This window comes from Pholcus phalangioides, unplaced genomic scaffold (genome assembly GCF_987345545.1).
Source record: "Pholcus phalangioides strain wild (caught in Gottingen) unplaced genomic scaffold, Ppha-v1.0 ptg000015l_1, whole genome shotgun sequence".
NCBI classification, from domain to species: domain Eukaryota; kingdom Metazoa; phylum Arthropoda; class Arachnida; order Araneae; family Pholcidae; genus Pholcus; species Pholcus phalangioides.
In genome coordinates, this window is record NW_028301608.1 from 65,033,723 (window position 1) to 65,053,408 (window position 19,686).

General features: G+C 30.0%; 1 protein-coding gene across 2 annotated transcripts in view; it reads left to right on the forward strand.

The window, feature by feature from the left end:
* The window catches only part of LOC149076521 (uncharacterized), a 435,406-nt gene that overhangs the window by 239,424 nt on the left and 176,296 nt on the right, over positions 1-19,686 (forward strand). Inside the window, exons 1-2 of one of the 2 annotated variants that reach the window (XM_089244097.1) lie at positions 10,651-11,122; positions 18,215-18,241. In XM_089244097.1, the coding sequence (XP_089100223.1) occupies positions 11,099-11,122; positions 18,215-18,241 (51 nt within the window). In that variant the 5' untranslated portion in view covers positions 10,651-11,098. Of the gene's footprint in view, positions 1-10,650; positions 11,123-18,214; positions 18,242-19,686 lie in introns of those variants that run through there. The other variant, XM_089244096.1, reaches the window with a different exon arrangement.

The following is a 19,686-nucleotide window of genomic DNA, read 5'->3' on the forward strand; positions in this document are numbered from 1 at the left end:
CCTCCATAGCCATATTTCTCCACCACTGGTTGTAAAGTATGAAAACAAAAATAAGTAAACACTGCTTAAGATAGTGGGAAGAAAAAAAACTGGTTTTCTTTTAATAAATAGGCATTTAAAGATTTTTTTTGTTAATCTGGTTATTTTACCCTTCAGCTCTTCTTTTTTTTTTCGTATAAGTATGTTTTCATTTGGTTTCATTTTAATATGATATTATCTACTTGGAAACTAAAAAAAAAAAAGTATAAAAACAAAATAAGAACTTTACTTTCTTTCTCTCATTTAGTTTGTTGGTTATAATTCGTTTTTTCTTACATTTTTTACGCCATGTAATACGACTGCCTTTTAATTACATTCAAAGGCATTCAAATGAATACTTAATAAATATAAAACAAGTTTTTTGTTATTTATTAATTTGTTTGACTTCGAGGAATAGGATTCCTTTGGATGGACGTATTAACTCACTATTGATGTTTATTAAAAATTGAAAAATTAATTTTCTATTTGAACCGAGCCCGTATCTGTTGATATTTTTGAAGGTTATTATGTTATGGTACGGTAAATGCGATAAATCGGTGATTTTCCGTAATCGCCGGTCGTTATATGTAATCAGCAATCTTCTCGGTAAGTTAGATGAATTTTCGTATGATAAATATGGAAGAAATAATGAGGAAATGACACTTGTATTCAACCATATCAGTTTCTCTCCTACAGGATGGGTGTATTGCGCATTTTGCCATAAAATTCAGATTAAATGAAAATATTTGTTATAAAGACAAAGAAAGCAAAACTATAATCGGTCTTGTGTAGTGTCAGCTTTCCTCACATTTAGCAATTTTTTCAGCATAATCAATATCACTGATCGAATCCATCATCCTAAAAAGAAGTTTAATCAAAATATCAGAAATTTAAGTAATATAGTGATGATTTATCATATTTACCAATCAGAGCTAAAGATACTCACCGGTAAATGTGATAAATTCACAAAATTTATCAAACGTACTAAGATTATCTGTGATTATGCGAAATAACCGGGGATTGTGCGTAATCACTGAATTTATCAATTTTACCCTAAGATATATATTCGATTGGAATTTGTGAAACTATTTTATTTACAAATGGGATTCAAATCATAATAAGTCTAATAATCGATATTTGTGGACTGGAAGCTCGGGAATTACCTCTCAACATATTCAATATTTTTTAAGAAGAAATACTACCTGGCTTCCATTTTTGTATTCTTTTGTTCAAATTCTATGAAGAATTTCACAGTCTGAAAAGTTCAACTTCAAATAATGTAAGAGAGCGGAAATGCATGCCATCTTTGCAAATAAATTCATTACTGTTGACTTTACAAATTCATTACCTATTGACCTTGAGCCCCATTACAGCCGATGCCAAACCATATAACCAATAAATTTACACTGACAAGAATTATAGACTGTAATATTGAAGAAATTCCTCTCCTCATGTCTAGACTATGCCAATATAAGACTTTCTGACAGACTTCTCCAATGCCAAAATTCCCTTTTTCATTTTACAGTGCTAATCCAATTAATTATATAATCAGTACATACATTAGCTAGAGTTATTTTTCTATGGATGAATATGCAATACGATCAAATTTAATTTATATCCCTCTCTTTTAACTTTGTAATCCTGTCAAACTATACTTTGATGAAATGTCAAAAACTACACTTCAATTAATGTCTCAAGACTGCATTATTTTGGACGTAACATGTTATGAAATTCATTACGTACTTGTACGTTATGACTCAATTTTAACATAATACTTAGCAATATAATAAACTTTTTATTCAAAACCGCTGTAAACGATATAAACGATTTTACCGTACCAAATAAAAGTGAAATTGATTTTAATAAACTGGCAATTTATATGTTAAGGCCAAAGTCTTAAATGACTAGGAATTTTTTCGAGCTCTGGCAGACCAATCTATGAAGTCGCTGGAGATTCCTGGCTAGAGTTCGATGCACTGATGAAAGACGGTCCGACAGGTACCAAGACCTTTTTTTCACTACCAATGTGCGATGCATGACTATATATAGTAGCTGTATTGGAATAGCTTCTTGTGACAAGAGAGAAAAACGAGAAATATGAGAGAATAAACTACTTTAAAATAGTGATGTGGATAGAGCAGAATAGAATTTATTCTATATATATAATTCTCTGTCTTTGTTAATATAATATAGCACGTATAGTATTCTGTCAAATTTTGAAGAAAAAAAATGATTGTCGCATCATGACTGCGATATGATTGTTTGTAATAGCTAACGTGGACGTAATTATCACGAAAAAATACGCCAACTTCGCGATGACTCCGAATCATGCCTTTTCTTGACGGACTTTGGCCAGAGTATCCAATCACTTTGCGAACTGGTTGGTCAAAGCCTGAAATTCGGCCAATTTACAACGAAATTTATCAATTCGCAAACTCGCTGACTTCCGGATTCGGGCGTAACGTACTGTATGTGAAAAGACCTCATAACGGATTTAATAACATCCCAACGATGATAATGATCATAAAATAAAATAAAGAAAAACCAGAAGTAAAATAGTTCGAGTATATTAATTTCTAGATACTGAATCATATGAATCGTAGTCATGGAACCATATTTAGTTTTGATAACGAGATGTAATAAAACATCGAACAATAAAAATACATCGAGTGAAAGATGGAATTTAATATGTTTAACTGGGAGAAATTGGATAAAAGTAATCTTCCAAAAGATACAAATGCAAAAATAAAATAAACAAAATACAAGAAATTTCAGTGGAAATACAATTACAAGAACAGTTTTTTTAAATGTTTTTTTCTTTTTTCTGTAGAAGAACGGGGGGAGACAAGCATGTACAAAGCCGATTTGTGCAGCGAAGAAAATGGAAACCGAATTTCACTCTTAAAAGTCGACTGAATGTAATTATTTCAGTTGAAATAATGTTCAGTTTATGTATTTCTTTTCCTTTTTTTTCTTTCGTAAATGAATTTTGCTTTAAAAAAATAAAGTTTTATTCAACAGATATCGAGAAATTGCGAAACATTCATCTCCAAGCGTTTTTTTATTTCTCTTCTATTATTATTATTATCCTTTTTTTTTTCCAAATAATCGCATAGAAAAAAATAAAAATTCCAATGAAATATTGAGTTAACGGAGATTATCATCATTTTTTCCCCTCCTCTTCAAAGTCTTTAAATATTTTGAAGATTCTAAAGAGATTATCAATTTTACTAGACATAAATTTGTTCGGTTTTTGTTTTTCAATGATTTATGATGATTGGATTTCTTTTTTCCCCACTCTTTTTTTGTAGCGAGATTCAAAATTAAAATTCGTGAAAATATTTGGTTATTTAATTTCTGTTCTTTTTTCCTTTTGCTTCCAATTCAAGAAAAAAATATGCTCTTTTTTAACGAATGAAGCAATTTTAATTGGCTTTATTTAAAATATCGGATCATCATTTCTGAAGAATAAACAAATGGAAACAGTTTAATAGGATCTACTTACATTTAAATCCATGTTATAACCTCTTCTTATAAATTGAATTAAGTCGAAATAATTGTCCCTTTTACATTCTTGAATGTATTAAAATATTTATTGAGTTACGAAAGATTTGGACAAAAACATTCCTGTGATAGGCTTTATTGAATAGGAAAGGTATTATCTGGAATTTTTATTCTTTGATTGAGTTTTATTCGATTTCGTAATTCGGTATTAAGGATGTTAATGTCGGGGATTTTATGCTTATGAATGTGTGCTGGGTACGGGTGAAATGATAATTGTTGAAATGACGGTAACGTACTTTTCGACGATGTCATTTTGATTTATTAGATTCGGCAATTCGAAATCCATTTTCATGGTGAGATATTAATAAATTGCATCAGCGCTAGTTAATCAAGTTCGAAGAAGGATAGTGTATTTTGAAACCATTCTTTCATATAAAAAACAAATTAATTGTTTAACAGTTTAACGGAAATTGAACGGGATTTATGAAATTCAAATCGAGTTTTCGCTAGTTTTGACATTTAATTGGAATGCTAATAATGGATCATAAAAATTTAATCAACTTTTTTATACAATCTACGCTACTCTTTTTTTTCTTAGTATTATTGTTTGTATTTATTTCAACTCAATTTATTTGTTAATTTCGTTCTTTTTTTATTTATTTTTGTTTTCTTGTTGACCCATGAATATTCGTGAAGCAAAATAATATAATTCAGTAAAGAAAAATAAATTGTTTTGAAAATTCAGCGCTAAGTGGACATATTGTGCTTTATTGCGGTAATGAACGCGAGTGGCATAGTTAATACATAGTCGAATTATTTCCTTATTATAACTCTTTTTAATGAGCAGTCTGATTTAACTTGCCAAAGTGAGTAACTGATCTTGCAACATTTACGTTTCATTCAGGAAAAATAATCCCCGAGTTCCAATTTCTCGCTTCCAATTTTAAGATAGATAGCAGATACTTGCAGTATACTTGCATAAAATGCCCAGTTAAGTTCACAAAAAATCAATTTCAGCTTGGTAGCAGTTATTCACCTTCCAGAAACCAAAGATTTAATAATGAAAGTTAGCGGTTTTAATATTGCAAAATCTCATTGGTTTTACAAAAAAGTTTTATTCTGTGCTTCACGTTGGAATATTTTTTTTTCCGAATTTAAGGTAGAAAAGGTGATCAATTGAACTTTATCGTTATTTTTGATCAACTGATGAACTTCATAAGTGACTGCACTGTCATCAAACCGAATACTTATAATGGACAGAGCAAAAGAAAAATACGATGGGAAATAAATGGTTAAATAAACCGTAGAAACTTTAAAGTAAAAGAATAGTTAGATAAGCATTTGATAAGAAGAAAAAATGAGATGTCGACTAACAGAAATGAATCGATTATAAGCTCATTTACAGTGATCGATTACTACAACAGATGAACGGTAAATTTCATTGGAAAGACACCGAAACAACCTGAAACTTACTCGAAACAGATTTAGTAAGACACGATGTTATCGAGCTCTATTATTTACTGCTCTAAAGATACTATTCACTGATAAAGACGCTCGATCAAGAAACGGGACTGAAATAAATAAATAAAATTTCTCTCTCTCTCTTGGAACTCTCCCCCTTTAGTATCTTCGTATGAAAGATAAAACAAAAGATAACCCTCTTCGGCTTAAAGGCTAAAAGATATAATCATGGAAAAATGTAATGACAAAACCGGAAAATCTCTCTTCCCATCAAAAAAATTGAATTAAAAGAGAGATAAAAAAAATGAAACGGGTTTCATCGAACTGTTTTTATTTAAAGTTAGGAAATATTAGCGTGAAGAGAACGCTTTTGCAGTCTGGGAATTCACTCGCATAGAAGCTAATTAAAAGTTAATTAGACGTAATTAATTAGCCACGTCAGTCACGTGTCCACCCCCTCCCTTTCGTAAACCAACCGTTCGTCCAACCCCTTGTCTTCGTTTGTGATGCCAACACATTTTTTTTTGTCTTTTCTATTCATAATTCACAACGTGAGATCCTAAAGGCTAAGAATTTGTCTTTCCTATTTTTTCACGTGTATGTATACATAACGCTAAGGATCTTTCTTCTTTTTTTGTTACTATTATAATTATTAAGCTTTTCCACACGAGCATTTTGTGTCTTTCTCTTTTCTCTTGACGAAATGGTGAGAAAAATGTTAAGAAAATTAGTGTCATACCTTCGGGTAATTATGCATCGTACCCGTAACGCTTACTGAAGGAGAAGACGTTAAGGTTGACGGAGGAATAGAAAAAAAAAGCAGAGAAGGGAACAGCATGTGTGGAAACTAATTAATTCACGGCAGCTTTCGTGCGGAGAAGAAAATTTTATTACTTGCTGTATGAGTTGAGAAAAATAATAATAATATTAATAAAAATAAGTTCGCTTTCGTAGAAAAAAAAAGCCAAATGAATTATGACGGACACTGCGATTAAAAATGTGTCCCTGGTTGCATTTAAAAATCATAAGAGAACGTATTTTTGCCATACAATGAATATTATTCCGCATTTTCACATAAAACTTCTATTTGTTTTCAATTATTAATCATGTTGAGTAAATGTGTTTTGCATTCAGTGAATCGTTGTTATTATAGTGAATATTCATATCATAATTTAATTGTTTTTCTTATTTAAGCTGTTTTTTATGCGAAAACCATTATATCAGAAACTTAAAGAAATAAAAATTGTGTTTTGAAAAAAAAAGTATATCACGACTATTTAGGAGAAACAGGACAAGAAAAACTATTTGTAGAAAAATTTTTAGATGCATCTAGGAATACTGAATGACAAATTCGACTTACAACAATAACATCTAAAATTTTCAAATAGTGAAATAAGAAAGAGCAAAAGAATTAGTAGCTGCAAGAAAAATTGTGCGTGTGTTTATCATATTCTCCATAATACGCGTTATTTTATCGATAATTATATTTGATGTCAACTCAAAAATAATTTTGTCATTAAAATTTTTTCGTAAGTTATTTTCAAAAATGTACATGTTTTTATTCTGAAAAATAATGAAATTATCGTTTTTCCCTACAGAGCGATGGTTTCATTGAGCCGGAAAAAGGGAAGTCTCCATACACGTTTTATCAGTTCAATAAGACTATTCTATCAGATAATTGAAATTAAATCGAAAAAATTTTAATAAGCAAGTAATACGATTTAAATTAGACACGAGTTATATATTGCAAAATTTGATACATTTATTTTCATTAGCGTCACCACTGAAAGATAAATTCTCATTAGGACACATTACTTAAAGATTCATTAATGCGATAAAAGAGCTGAAATATATTAATTTGCAATATTTATTTTGGAGATGAATATTATCATGGAACATGTGTGGAATGTTTAAGAACAAAAGAGGTCACCATTCTTAGGAATAATAGGGGAATATATTACAGTAAAAACCGCTTAACGGTCACCCTTCTTTTACGGTAAAATTAAAACTTCCCTTGTGTAATGAAAGTATGCATCTCAAACCTCTGGTTAACAGTCAACCCTCTTTTACGGCCGAGTTCTTTTGTTCCCCCCCCCCGCTTTGTCCCCTGTCCGTCCGATGAGAGGGAAGTTTACTCTGTATTTGAGTTAATATTTTCAGCTATTCCCAAGCTGTAAATTTCTCATTTGTAACATTTACTATTGCCATTGAAGATAATATTCCATTCCATGAAGTTATATACAAGTCGGAAAGAAATAGAAGGCTTGCGAAATTTAGACGACCGCACAAGGCTTAAATGAATATATCTTGGTTACCTCATTATGGTGCAGATGAATTATTTGTTACTCTACCACAACACGTTGTTCTGCGCCATATACTTTTTACGATTTAACATTAAAATGATGACTTGTTTCATTACACCACGTGAGAAGAAATGTTTCGATACTATTTCCCTGCCGGTTCTGTGAGGTAGCCGAATTCACAAACGTAATCACACCAAAAAATGAAAGATGAATTTAAAAAAAATTGCAATTAGTTTTTCGTATATATATAATCTATATGTCACGTAAAGGTAATGTCTAAAAACAAGATATGCTGATACGTAACCATCATTCGGATTGTTTTCAACAAAGTGTTTTCGTGTAAAATGGATAAATGGACTTTTACAATGCAATTGATTTTTAGTATAAATGAATTTTTACAATATAAATATGCAGGCGAAGAGGGTAACCAAATTATAGAATTCACAAACGCGTTTGCAGGAAAAAAAATAAAAGATACATTGGAAATTTTTTAAGATTAGTGTTTCGTATCATAAAACCCCCAGAGACATTTTTTTCGATAATCTAAACGTCCCATACAGGTAATTTCGAAGAGCGAGTTATGTTGATACGTAACAATCGTTTGGAATATTTTCAAGATGATATTTCAGTGTTTGCAAAAATTCTCACGCTGATCATATAGAGTTTTACTATAAAAATTTAAAAAAAAAAGGCATTCCAAGCAATGAACTTAAAATAAAACTACAAAAAGCTAATAATAACACATAAGCTTTCTAAAATCAGCCATTATCAGATACGGACAGATCTATCACCGCTTTTTTTTTAATAACCAATATTTCTATTTCCACTGATCCACCCAACAATAATATAAGCAGAACAACAGACACACATAAAAAAATTCTAGAGAGGACTGAAAAAAATCCGATACTCCATAACTTTCAGTAACAGTCTTAGAAATATAATAAATAAAGGATACACTAAAAAACTGATATCGAAAAGAAAAATGAATGAATGGCTACAAATGTATATACATAAAATGGGATATATATATATATATATATATATATATATATATATATATATATATCGCGTGATGGAAAGGCTTGAAGCAACGTCATTCTAGACATTTTTTATTTATTTATTATTTTTATTTTTTAGAAAATTTTGTTCTTTGGAACTTTAGCGATTGTTATCTCCGTAGAAAATTTCATTTCTACAGTTCTTTTATTTCGTCCAAACCAACCTTCTCCTTTTCTTCTAGAAGTTTTTCTTTTCTTTTCCTTCCTACTCTGTATACCAATATCCATCTTTTCTTCTTATTTTATATATATATATATATATATACACATTTTATTTTATTTTATCCAGAAGTTTTGTTATTAGGTATTTTTCCATTCCCTAAGTTTTTATTTTCCTCCTAAACATAAGGGGGGTATAGAAAAAACAAAATAAGTGATAAACAAAAAAAAAAAAAAACATATAAAAATATATAAGAAAATAAAAAGCCATCGCTACAGCAAGAAACGAAGAAAATTGTTTGATACAACATTGGAATTCTTTTATTTTTATATTATTATTATTTTTTTGTTGCTATCCTTTTCTTATGTCTTATTCTTTCTTATTCTTTCTTACCCGTCTTGTTTCTCTTCCTATAAATCTATTCCAGCGCTTAGTTTCTTCTTTCGCCCCTGTTTTCTATCTTCTCATCTTTGCTCCGCTTCTTTCGGCATTTCTTTTTTCTTTTATTATCATTATTTTTCTTCTTTTTTTTTCCTTCTCCGTCCTGGAGTTATTCCCGTATTTTTTTTCCTGTTCCTCTTTCGGTTCGTATTTTCTTTCCGAAGGAATAGGAGAAAGAAAGAAAAGGAAAAAAAAAGGACGGCCGGGAGAAGGGTGCATGGATGGGAAAAATGAAGCTATGGTGAAGGAGTTGGCGATGGTGGAGGAAACAAAGTTCCGATGGCCGTAGTATAAGAGATGGAAGAGAGAGCAATAGAGAGGGACTGTGTATGGTATGGCCGGGAAAATGTTAAGGTTGGAGGGACGGGTGGTTTTTGGGAAAAATCAATTGTTCTTGAGACCGTCCACGCATGTGCGGCTTTTCCTGTGCCGTCTACCCCTGATCCCGACTACTCTTCTTACTCCAGCGGCACCTCTCTCAGTCATCTTATTCTCTCTTCTCCTCTCTCTCTCTCTCTCTTTCTCTTTCTCTCTCTCTCTATATCTTGTGCTTGTGTGTGTGTGTGTGCAACTTGATGGTCTGCTTGCTCTTCTTGTGTACATGTTTGGCTATTCAAAATACAAGTGCGTTGTTCCAGGTAGACAGTGTGTGTGTGTGTGGCGGGAATAGAGGAAAAAAATATATGAGTATATATGTGTTTTTATATATTTTCTCGGCACAGAAAACATGGTGATTTTCTAGAGGATGACTTGTGAAATTTTAGTGTCTTTTTCTTACGATTTTTTTCCGTTTTGAAGAAGTGAGATGCAAAAGATTTTTGAATCATCTACTACTGCTACTGTAGGGATTGTGCTTGAGGATACGTGAAGCATGGAAGAAAATTATCTTGGATCTGCCGGTAACTGGATGCAAAAGTTTTACTTCGGAGGAAAGTCGTTTTAATTTTGTGCAGTTTCGTTTTCCAACTGAAAATTTTGAAAAATCATCGTGTATACTGCTTATAATGCAATTTATAGAAATGATACATCAAATTCCAACAACTGCATATCATCTCCGAGTGTTAAATATCGAGGATTTTTAAGACTTGTAACCCTTCGGTCCCTGAAAAAGTTCTATGTAAATTTCTGATACTGTAACCTCGTTATAAATCAAAAAGAGTTATGATAAAGTTTTAGAATTCGATTGAGAAAAGTATTTTAATATTAAAATCTCAAATAAATTATTAAAAAGAGAACATTATGATATGTGCATATTTGAGGAAATTTTTCTGTTTAAAATTATTTAAAGTCATAAAAGTTAAACTTATAAATGTATTTTAATGTGATAAAAGCTTATTTTCTCTCTAAACATATTAGACTTTTGTTAAAAGTACTAAATATTTAATCAAAAGTTAAAAATCTTAAATTTTATCTTATATTTTTTATATTTTAATTTATGAATTTATTAAATACGGAAGATTAAATTTTTAAACCTTGAAGTTTATATCATTTAATTCGAATAAATATATTTAATTGTAGAAATTATTATGTGACATTAAGATGTAAATATCATTAAGTAAGATGTAAACACTATTGACAAATTGTAAAAATTATAGAAAAAAATTAATATAAACTACTTTTATCAAAATTAATTATTTATAGGTCGGAAAATTTCTCCTGTAATAAATGACAGGATAGAATTCAAGTTGTTCAAAAAGTAAAAATTAATGAAGTTTAATAAATGAAATATAACTAAAAATAAACATACCGCTTCACATTTATTTTCACTTTCTGGCGTCATTATAATACAACAACAAGTCGGATTATGTCGGCGTTCAAATTTGTTAAAAAGCTTAGCGGCATTGTAAGAGAGAGAGAGAAGGATAAACGCATTATGGCTTCTTTTCTGAGTTGATCCCGAGGATTATCGTCATTAATCTTTCCGGAGCATTGAAAAAGCTTCATGGATTACAACAGCCCTTTGTACGGCCGTGAAATATAAAAGGTCTTCCGTTTAGATTTATAGATCGCTGAAGATATAAAATTACACTATGCGGAAAACAAAGATAAACAAAATCATATGTGGTGTTAAGGACTTACGTGACATTTGAGTGTGCAAATTTTTAATCGGATGATTAATTTCTAAAAGGATATCTCTTCTAAAAGCATCTCAAATGAGTCAACAGGACTGTGAACAGGTGAGACGATAATAGTTTATAATTTATATAATAGATATTGTTCTAATCAAATTAAATTCTCTTGAATCTGTCTGGGAGACAGATTGGGAATATCAGAGTGCGTCATGTTCATATACTACAAATCGATATATTATTTGTTCAATCAAGTTAAGTATGTATGCTTCAGACTAAGTGATTCGAAAGGAGAGAAACGTGGAAATTATTCAACGGGCATTAATATACAATAAGAAATTTTGTGCAATTGTGAATTAAAGGATTGATCTTGAAGGCATGTCTGAAAAAATATTTAGGTAGTAGTAATAAGTGAGAGTAACATAAGGTAATATTCTAGTATTCTATTGTAATAATTATATGCGTTGTAATATACGCATGAATTTTAAAAAAATAATTCTGTTCAAATACTAAAAGTTTTTGAACATGTTTCTACATACGACGAACATCGGAAATTGGCTTAAGAGATATCTATACAATTTATGAGCACAGGTGAAATAGAAAAGCTTAAAACGAGATTATAATATTTCAGATTGGATGCATAGCCTATTATACGTATAAAACTAAATGATGTGTGATTTCATTTTGTTTTTGAAAAGTGTGAAATTTCATTCTAACCATAATCATTGAAATTTTAAAAGAAATATATAAGTTGATTTCCCATACACATTCTATAAAGGTATAATCTTTTATATAGCAATATTAATATTTGACCGCAAGAAATTTCTTAATGCAATGTTATACTTTATTAGGGGTTCCATATATATTAATAATTTTCTTTTTCTCTTAGAAACTGTTTACTGAGATAACTATAAACCGAATTACATTTTCCCTATGATGTATTGCATTAGTGTGCAGTGCAAAATATACGAAAAATATACAGAGTCGATCTCACTTACATCGTTCCCACTTGGAACGTTACCCGCTTAGTGCGACTTATTTTCGTGATCACAACTTTTACTAACACTCATTAAGATCTCACTGTTTAAAGACGTTTTCTGTTTACAACGTGGGGTTTTTTTGAAAAACGTTATGAATGGAATTCATTGTATGCATCTCATATCCTCTCACATTTCATTTTCCAGATTTCAAAAGTGTATAATTTTTAATCAAAACTATTCATGAACAATTTATCATTATATTTTTCAAACTAGAAAAACCTGATCATACCAATATTGCTCGTATTATAAGAAAAGAAAAATTTACATTTTCAAATAATAATTCTATAGCATATTTTCGATACTGCAAAATATGATTACCAATATTTTTGGCATTTTAGAGGAAAAAAAGAAAACACGTATACGCACAATCGACCATATAAATCTTTTTTTTTTAAATAATTTTTCAATGGTAATTATATGACTTTTATTGCATGCTCTAAAAAATAAGAGCTAGAAGACATGAAAAATCTATTATACTGCCAAGACTGAAATTTACAAAAAAAAATTTGATGTGAATATTTCTCTTAATGTGTAAAACAAAAATAAAAATTGAGAAATGATACATAATGAACAACTTGAGTATATTTCTCATAACAAAGCAAATTGTATTTTTTACGGGAAAAATTTGCACATTACTCAAGCAAATATGATAAAGTACGATGCAATTATGCATTTCTCTAAATGTTCTCTCACGTTTATGTAATGTGAGTAAAATGAATTTAAACATCCTTTCAGTATTACGCACTGCTCGTTTAATCTCGAGTAGAATAAATAATATAAGTGTATAACAATATACATTTGTTTAAGTTTTATTCTTCAGGGGGAAGACATAAATAAAAACGCGCGAACGAAATATTATACAAATTCACAACCCGTGAATCAAAATGAAGTAGGGAGAGACCCGAAAATAACCACTCAAACTGATTTAGCTAACACTGGCTGTTGATATGCAAAATCAATTCTTGGCGGATTTTGTAATGAATTGATGAATCTGAGTTACTGAATCAATAGCAGCCTGTAATCGCGGATTGAAAAATCAAACTAATAAAATTTTCTCTCGTATATGTTTCCTCTCCTAGGAATGCAAATGCAAATTTTTCCCGATATATATACATATATGTTGCGTTGCAAGAATCACTGGTTCCATTCGAGAGTTGTTTGTTTATTTAGACGTAATTCGATGAATATTTTATACGCGGAACGGTTCGAATTACATTTGCGTAACACCCCGATCCCTCTTTTCTGCACGTGTAATTTATGCACACATGTGTACGGGTGGCAAAATTACGAGCCCTCTCTCGCCTCAGTTGAGGAGTAATCTTTCATATGTTTCCTCCACGGAACGTGACATCGGAGATTTGCAGCTTGGAATTTTAAAGGATGAAATTTATGAACAATATTCGAGTTGGATTCGATTAAGATGTAATTTCATGAACAGGTGGTGGAAAGGCGCATTTTCCACGATCCGGAAGGAATTAAGTTAGTTAGGCTTAGTATATGTATAAAAGGCTAAATCTCTGCGAATTTCATTGAAGTTGATAAAGTAAAACGTAGAAATATATAAGGTAGAGAGAAATTTCGAGATTTCCTCCTTAGGTGCTAATTCAGGCAAAAGTCAGAAACTCGATGTCAAAGAAGCCTTCGGAGCTGAGTAAGCATGAGATTCGTCTTAGTTTTATTCTTCGGATATTTAATTCAATTACTTAGCGTAAGTCGACAGGAATAAACCGAATAGCTGCTCGCAAAGAGCATGCAATCGGTGGGATTGCATCGCCTCCAATGCCGAAAATTTTTACTTCAAATAAAGCATTGTGTGTATTGAATTTTTAATTTTTAGTGTGGTAAGGTCAAATATGTTTCCGAAATCTCGTGAATCTCGTTCGTGTTACTCTTTCGCATATCGTGTGTTTCGCGTAAAACATATTAATTTTTTTAAACCTAATAGAATGTTAGATCCTAGCAAACGTGAATATAATGAAAATTAAGTGTTCATCGAGAATACTCATTCTATATGCCTCATTGATATCCATATAATCAAGATATTTCTGTGACTAAATTATACATTATTTCCGATGAAAGCTGTAAAGAAAATCCCATATTTAGCCCATGATATGCCAAAACTCTATTATATCTCTTTTAAAAAAGAAAAGAAAAATGCATCAATATGATAACATGAATGAAATATGAAAGAAAAACTATTTGAGGAAAAAGTTTTATTAAATTAAAATTATTAATTATTAATTAATTAATCATTATTTATTTAAAAAATAATTAAAATGCTTTTATTGAGTTTGCAATGGTCGGTTCAAAATTTAGGAACAACAATAAAAACTAAAAATTCCACTGCCTAATTGAAACACGTGTTCCAAAAAACGGACAATGATGTAAATAATGGGTTATCATGTTTCATGAACTGGAAATATATCTCTCTATTATGTAATGCTAATTTATCTTGACACACACACACTGAAACATTATATCATATTCATTATATAGGGTACATGGGTAATACAGGGCGTATGACATTTCACTGGTGAACCGTTGATCCTAGAGGCATACTTCCAATTAGACAAAGTATCCAAATAACGTGTAGTACTCAGATATGTCATTCACGTTGCAAGAGGTTGTATAGCTATTAAAATCAAAATGTTTGTAAAAATACGGGTAAACTGCTTTACCCGTATTTTTTCGAATTTGAATATCTCAGTGAATATTTCACTTAGAAGCGTGGAATTTATTTCTTGGCATCAAAAGAGACAGGGCGACTTGGTAATTAAACTCCTTAGCACAGGGTGTCCCTATAAAAAAATGAACATTTTTATTTTACTTGCTATACAACCACTTGTAACACGCGAATGGTATTTATTTATATCCACAAAAGGTTGGTTGCACTTACAAAAGTATTAACATCTTAACTTACTTTTTCTCACTGGAAGTATCTCTCTAGGATCAACGGTTCACCAGTAAAATGCCACACTCCCTGTTACCTATGTATCCTGTATATCTTTGCAAGCACGAAGTAATAATTCAGTATATATAATAAAAATGTCTTAATATTAAGCATATAAATCCGTAAAAGTATTTCCATTATCATAATGATAAAACAATGTCAAAGAAGCAAAAAAGGTCTAAATCCTTTACGAAGTACGGGAAAAAATTATTTTACTTAATAAAGCATAACATGGTACGACTTGAACGCCACGATACGCTAAAAGCAATCCTGGTTAACAAACTAGAATAATAATAAACACAAAATAAATTTTCTCTAATCCATATACATGCAATCGACAAAACAAAAACAGGAATAAGAATTCGAGGAATAATAATCAACCTGCACGAGCGATAAACAAACGAGTAATTTAATTAATATTCAAGAGGATGGAGAAAAAAAAGGACGAGGAGAAAAGAATAAACGTATATATGACATGTAAATAGTTTAATTATTTCGTGATCTATCAAGATCCTCTCTCTCTCTCTTCTGGAGATAAAAATAATAAATTATTATTAAGGCATAATACCGTAAGTAATGAGTCGATTAAGGGGGATGAGAGAGGAAAACTTTCTAACTCGCTTCACAATAACATTTAACCGATAAATATTCTCTTTGATATTATTCTCTTTCGACTTTTATTTTATTTTATTAATTCATGATGAGGATTTTGTCGTATAAGAGAAGAGAAAAATGTATATATTGAATGAGAAAAAAAACGTTTTCCCCCCAATTAACGATTCAGGATTCTGGCGTGACATTCGGAGATACTTTTGCAAAGAGAGAAATTATTCAAAATAAAACGAAAAATTTTCTCCTCTAAGTAGGAACAAGGGAATTTTTCTAAGGCTTTTCGTCGTATGTTTTTAACGTCTGTTGAATGGGAAAAATTTCTACACTCATCCTCCACATCCTTTATATATGTTATGTTTAAGAGAAAGAGAGAGAGAGAGATTCTTCTCTTTTCTCCCTTTTTCCAGGCCATTCTTCTCCGCAATTCGTCTCATTTTATCGAAGCTAATAGAATGATTACTGAAGCTGTTAAATTCTAAGAAATACATTAACAAGGGCGGAGAGGTAAAAAAGAGGGAGAGGAGTTTATTAAACAAATTACCACCCGTTGGTTGGAGGGAAAAAGACAATTTTTCTTGAAGGTTGTTAACTTTGAAGTCAAGCATACTTTTGAACGCGGGATGCCATTGAAGAATAAGGTGGAAAAAGGAAATGAGGAGCCTCGTGAAATAAAGTCGAGGGACGATATAATAATAATAACAATAATAAAGAATTAAAATGTTTTCGATAACAGTCACTCGGGGTACAATAAATGTATCGGTAAAATTTTATGGAATAACTTCCTTCGAAGAAATGGGAAGGGGGGGGGGGACTAATATAATTTTAAAGAAGCGGGTGGAGATATAATTGCATAATTAACCACTAATGAAGATGTTTCGGGAGGAATGGGAAAAACAAAATTAAAAAAAAAAAAAAATCATTGAATGTCGTGCTTGGTTATTAAAATTAGATTTTTTTTTTTAATTTTCGATTTTTTTAGATATTTCAGGCCGTTAAATGTACTTAATTCACCTGATAATATTTGAAAATCCACAGCGAGAACAAAATGTTCAGAATTTTCTCGTTATTTCTTTAATGATTATTATGCATAGTATTATCAGTGATGGTTTTATCAGGTTTTCAAATAATTGAATATTAAATATTTTCTCGAAATCTTCCTAAATAAGCGTGAAATTAAATTAATTTTCATTAAAATACATAATTGAAAATATTATATTATTTTTTTCCATGATCATTTTCTGAATAAACACTTGTATAATGCAACAGAATCCTCTTGCGCCTATTATTTATTAAATAGCACCACGTACTTCTCAGTAATAATAACTAAGTCAGCATCCCAAACTTCTTTATTAATAAATATTTGAGAATTTATCTCTAATTTTATAACACATATTAACTACGAATTTCGTAAATAGCCTGATAATTTTTAGTTTCTTCTTTTCTAACGTCTTCAAGTAATGAATAAATTTTGATTAAACCTATATTTAGTTGTTATGACTAAATACAGCTTAGTAGCACCTGAGTGATAGTAGTAATATAGGTCTTGGTTTATTTGGTCAACTGTGTTCTTATACTTAAAATTTGCATTTCGATCAGGAGAAAAATTATCAAATAATTTCTTACGCACTCCATGTTCGATATTGCAGAATAAAAATCTATATTTTTATATTTATCTATCATTCTCCATTCTTCTCTATCAGTTACTTTTCGAATATAAATTAGTAGTTTTCTCAAGTTAATTACCCTTATCTCGTGACTCAAATACTTATCAGTCAGGAATAAAAATAATCTTTCAAAAAAAATATATAAACAGTGCATAGTTTCTACTCAAGAGCCATTCACTCGTATTAACAATACCCTAGAAAACAAATGAAAAGTAAAAACACCGATAAGATCTTTTTATTTAGTCATTTCTACTAATCTGCTACTTTTGAGAATCCTCTCCTTAATTTTTTTTCCACGGACGGCAACATCTCAACTGCAACAAAATTAACGAAGTACGTCTTAGGTGTCCTTAAACAAATGTTTAAATACTAAAATAAACACTTCACTCTTGTAGGAGAAGACCTATTCATTTTCTTTTACAAGTTCAAAATGATTTTATTTTCCTTTCCCCTTCATAAAAATAAACGGAGGAAAAAGAAAATAGAAATAAAGTAGGAAAAGTAGATTAATCTTAAGTCTCTCTTTCTCTCTCTTTCATTTTCGTTTCCTATTATTATATCCTTTTTTCCAATTTCTTTTTTCCCTATTTTCTTATTTTTTCCCGTAAAAAAAAGATAGAAGAATGGAAAAAAAAATAGCTACAACAAAAAATAACAAAGAAAAATAGAAAAGAAAAATATATAAAGAATTTCGGATCTCGGTTGGACAATAAAAAAAAAATGTAGAATATTTCGAGAAAATTTTTTTCCTATTTTCTTTGTTCTTTTGTTTCTTGGAATTTTTCCCTCTTTTACGTACTTTTTTTTTAACTTTTACTTTTGTTCCTCATATTTCATTTTTCCGTTTTTCTTACGAGCAATGCTCAAACAGTAATTCAATTTGACTTTTCTTTTTCGAGTCATTCTAAGTTATTATTATTTTTCTTTTTTCTAGTGTGAATCCGCAGATGAAGCGAAGGAGGTAAGGGGGTTTTTTTTAATTATTTTTACTTGTTCTGATTACGTTTCTTTGTAACTTTCTATTTCTTGTTTTTGTTTTTTTTTACTTCAAATGCATCTATTGTTTTTTCTTCTCTTTGTTTTTCTAGTACCAATGATATCAAATTACATAAACATATATACTAGATGAAAACAAACATTCAAACAGTCAATACGAGAACTTGGGAAGTTCATTGCTTTTCGCATTATTTTAATTTATTTAAGAATTGAAAACTGTTTACACGAAAAAATTCAGAAAAAATCAAATTGTATAACTAAAAATATTAGATTTATTTAAATTATTAGATTCAACGAAAAATAACGTCCACTTTAATATTCTGAAAATAATGAATACGATTGAATAATCTTCTGAAAAGAATATTCCGCCATAAATAAGTGTTAAATATTGAATATGTATTTTTTTTTAATCGCATGTTTAAATTACATACAAGTTATATTATTTTTATTGAAGTTATAAATTTGTGATTATTCTGTGCAGTTAAATTTTAAACTTCATGAATATTTGATTAATCAAAAGTAATCAAATATTTCAAATTTAAAAACATGTTTTTGCTCGTTTACATCAGTATTTTTCTCCCCATTATCTTTTCATTGATTATGAAGATTCATATTGATATGACAGATGATATTAATATTATTACGTTATATCCGCAAAACCAATTTGAAATTCATTTTAATTTACTTAATATATATTTTCGTTTGGGTTTTATGCCTCGTGTTTTCCAACTTAAATATTTAAATGAAGTTGTAAAAGATGCTTTCTTTTTTATTCTGTCCTTGTTTGGTTTTGTTTCTTTCTTTCCTCCGTTCGCTCTCATTTCCTGCAACGGAATTTCACTTATTAAAAGAGGAATATTTTATAATCTTTTTAGAAAAATTATGCGCGAGGAGAGCTTTCTTTCTTTCCCTAGGTATATGTATGTATCGTTATTATCGAGAAGCACTTCGCTTTCGGAGGAGAGTTTGTTTGATTAAAGGTATATGTTCAACTTTGCAAAAGGAATTAAGAAGTTTTTCTAATTCCCGAGAGTGCTCAAATTGAAACAAAATTTACGTCTGGAAAATAACGATGTTTGAGGAGAAGAGAGAAGAAAAGAGAGGAATGTAGGGAGAGAGCGAAACGAAGAGAAGATTAATTAAATTAAATGTTTAATTTTGAAAGGGAGAGAAAATTCCTCCTAATTATTTCCAGAGATTCTTTTACAATACAATCCAATAAATTCCACGGCGACATCAAAGTTTTCTCGGCAAACAAGCTAGACTAAAATGTATTTACGAGTTAAAATTTATATTTACTTAGCGCACAAATAAACGTGTTATTCATGCTTTTAAACATGCCGTAATGCAAAGTATTAGTATATTTATATTCAATCTCTTTCACTAAAGCTGTTTAAATATAATAGCGCA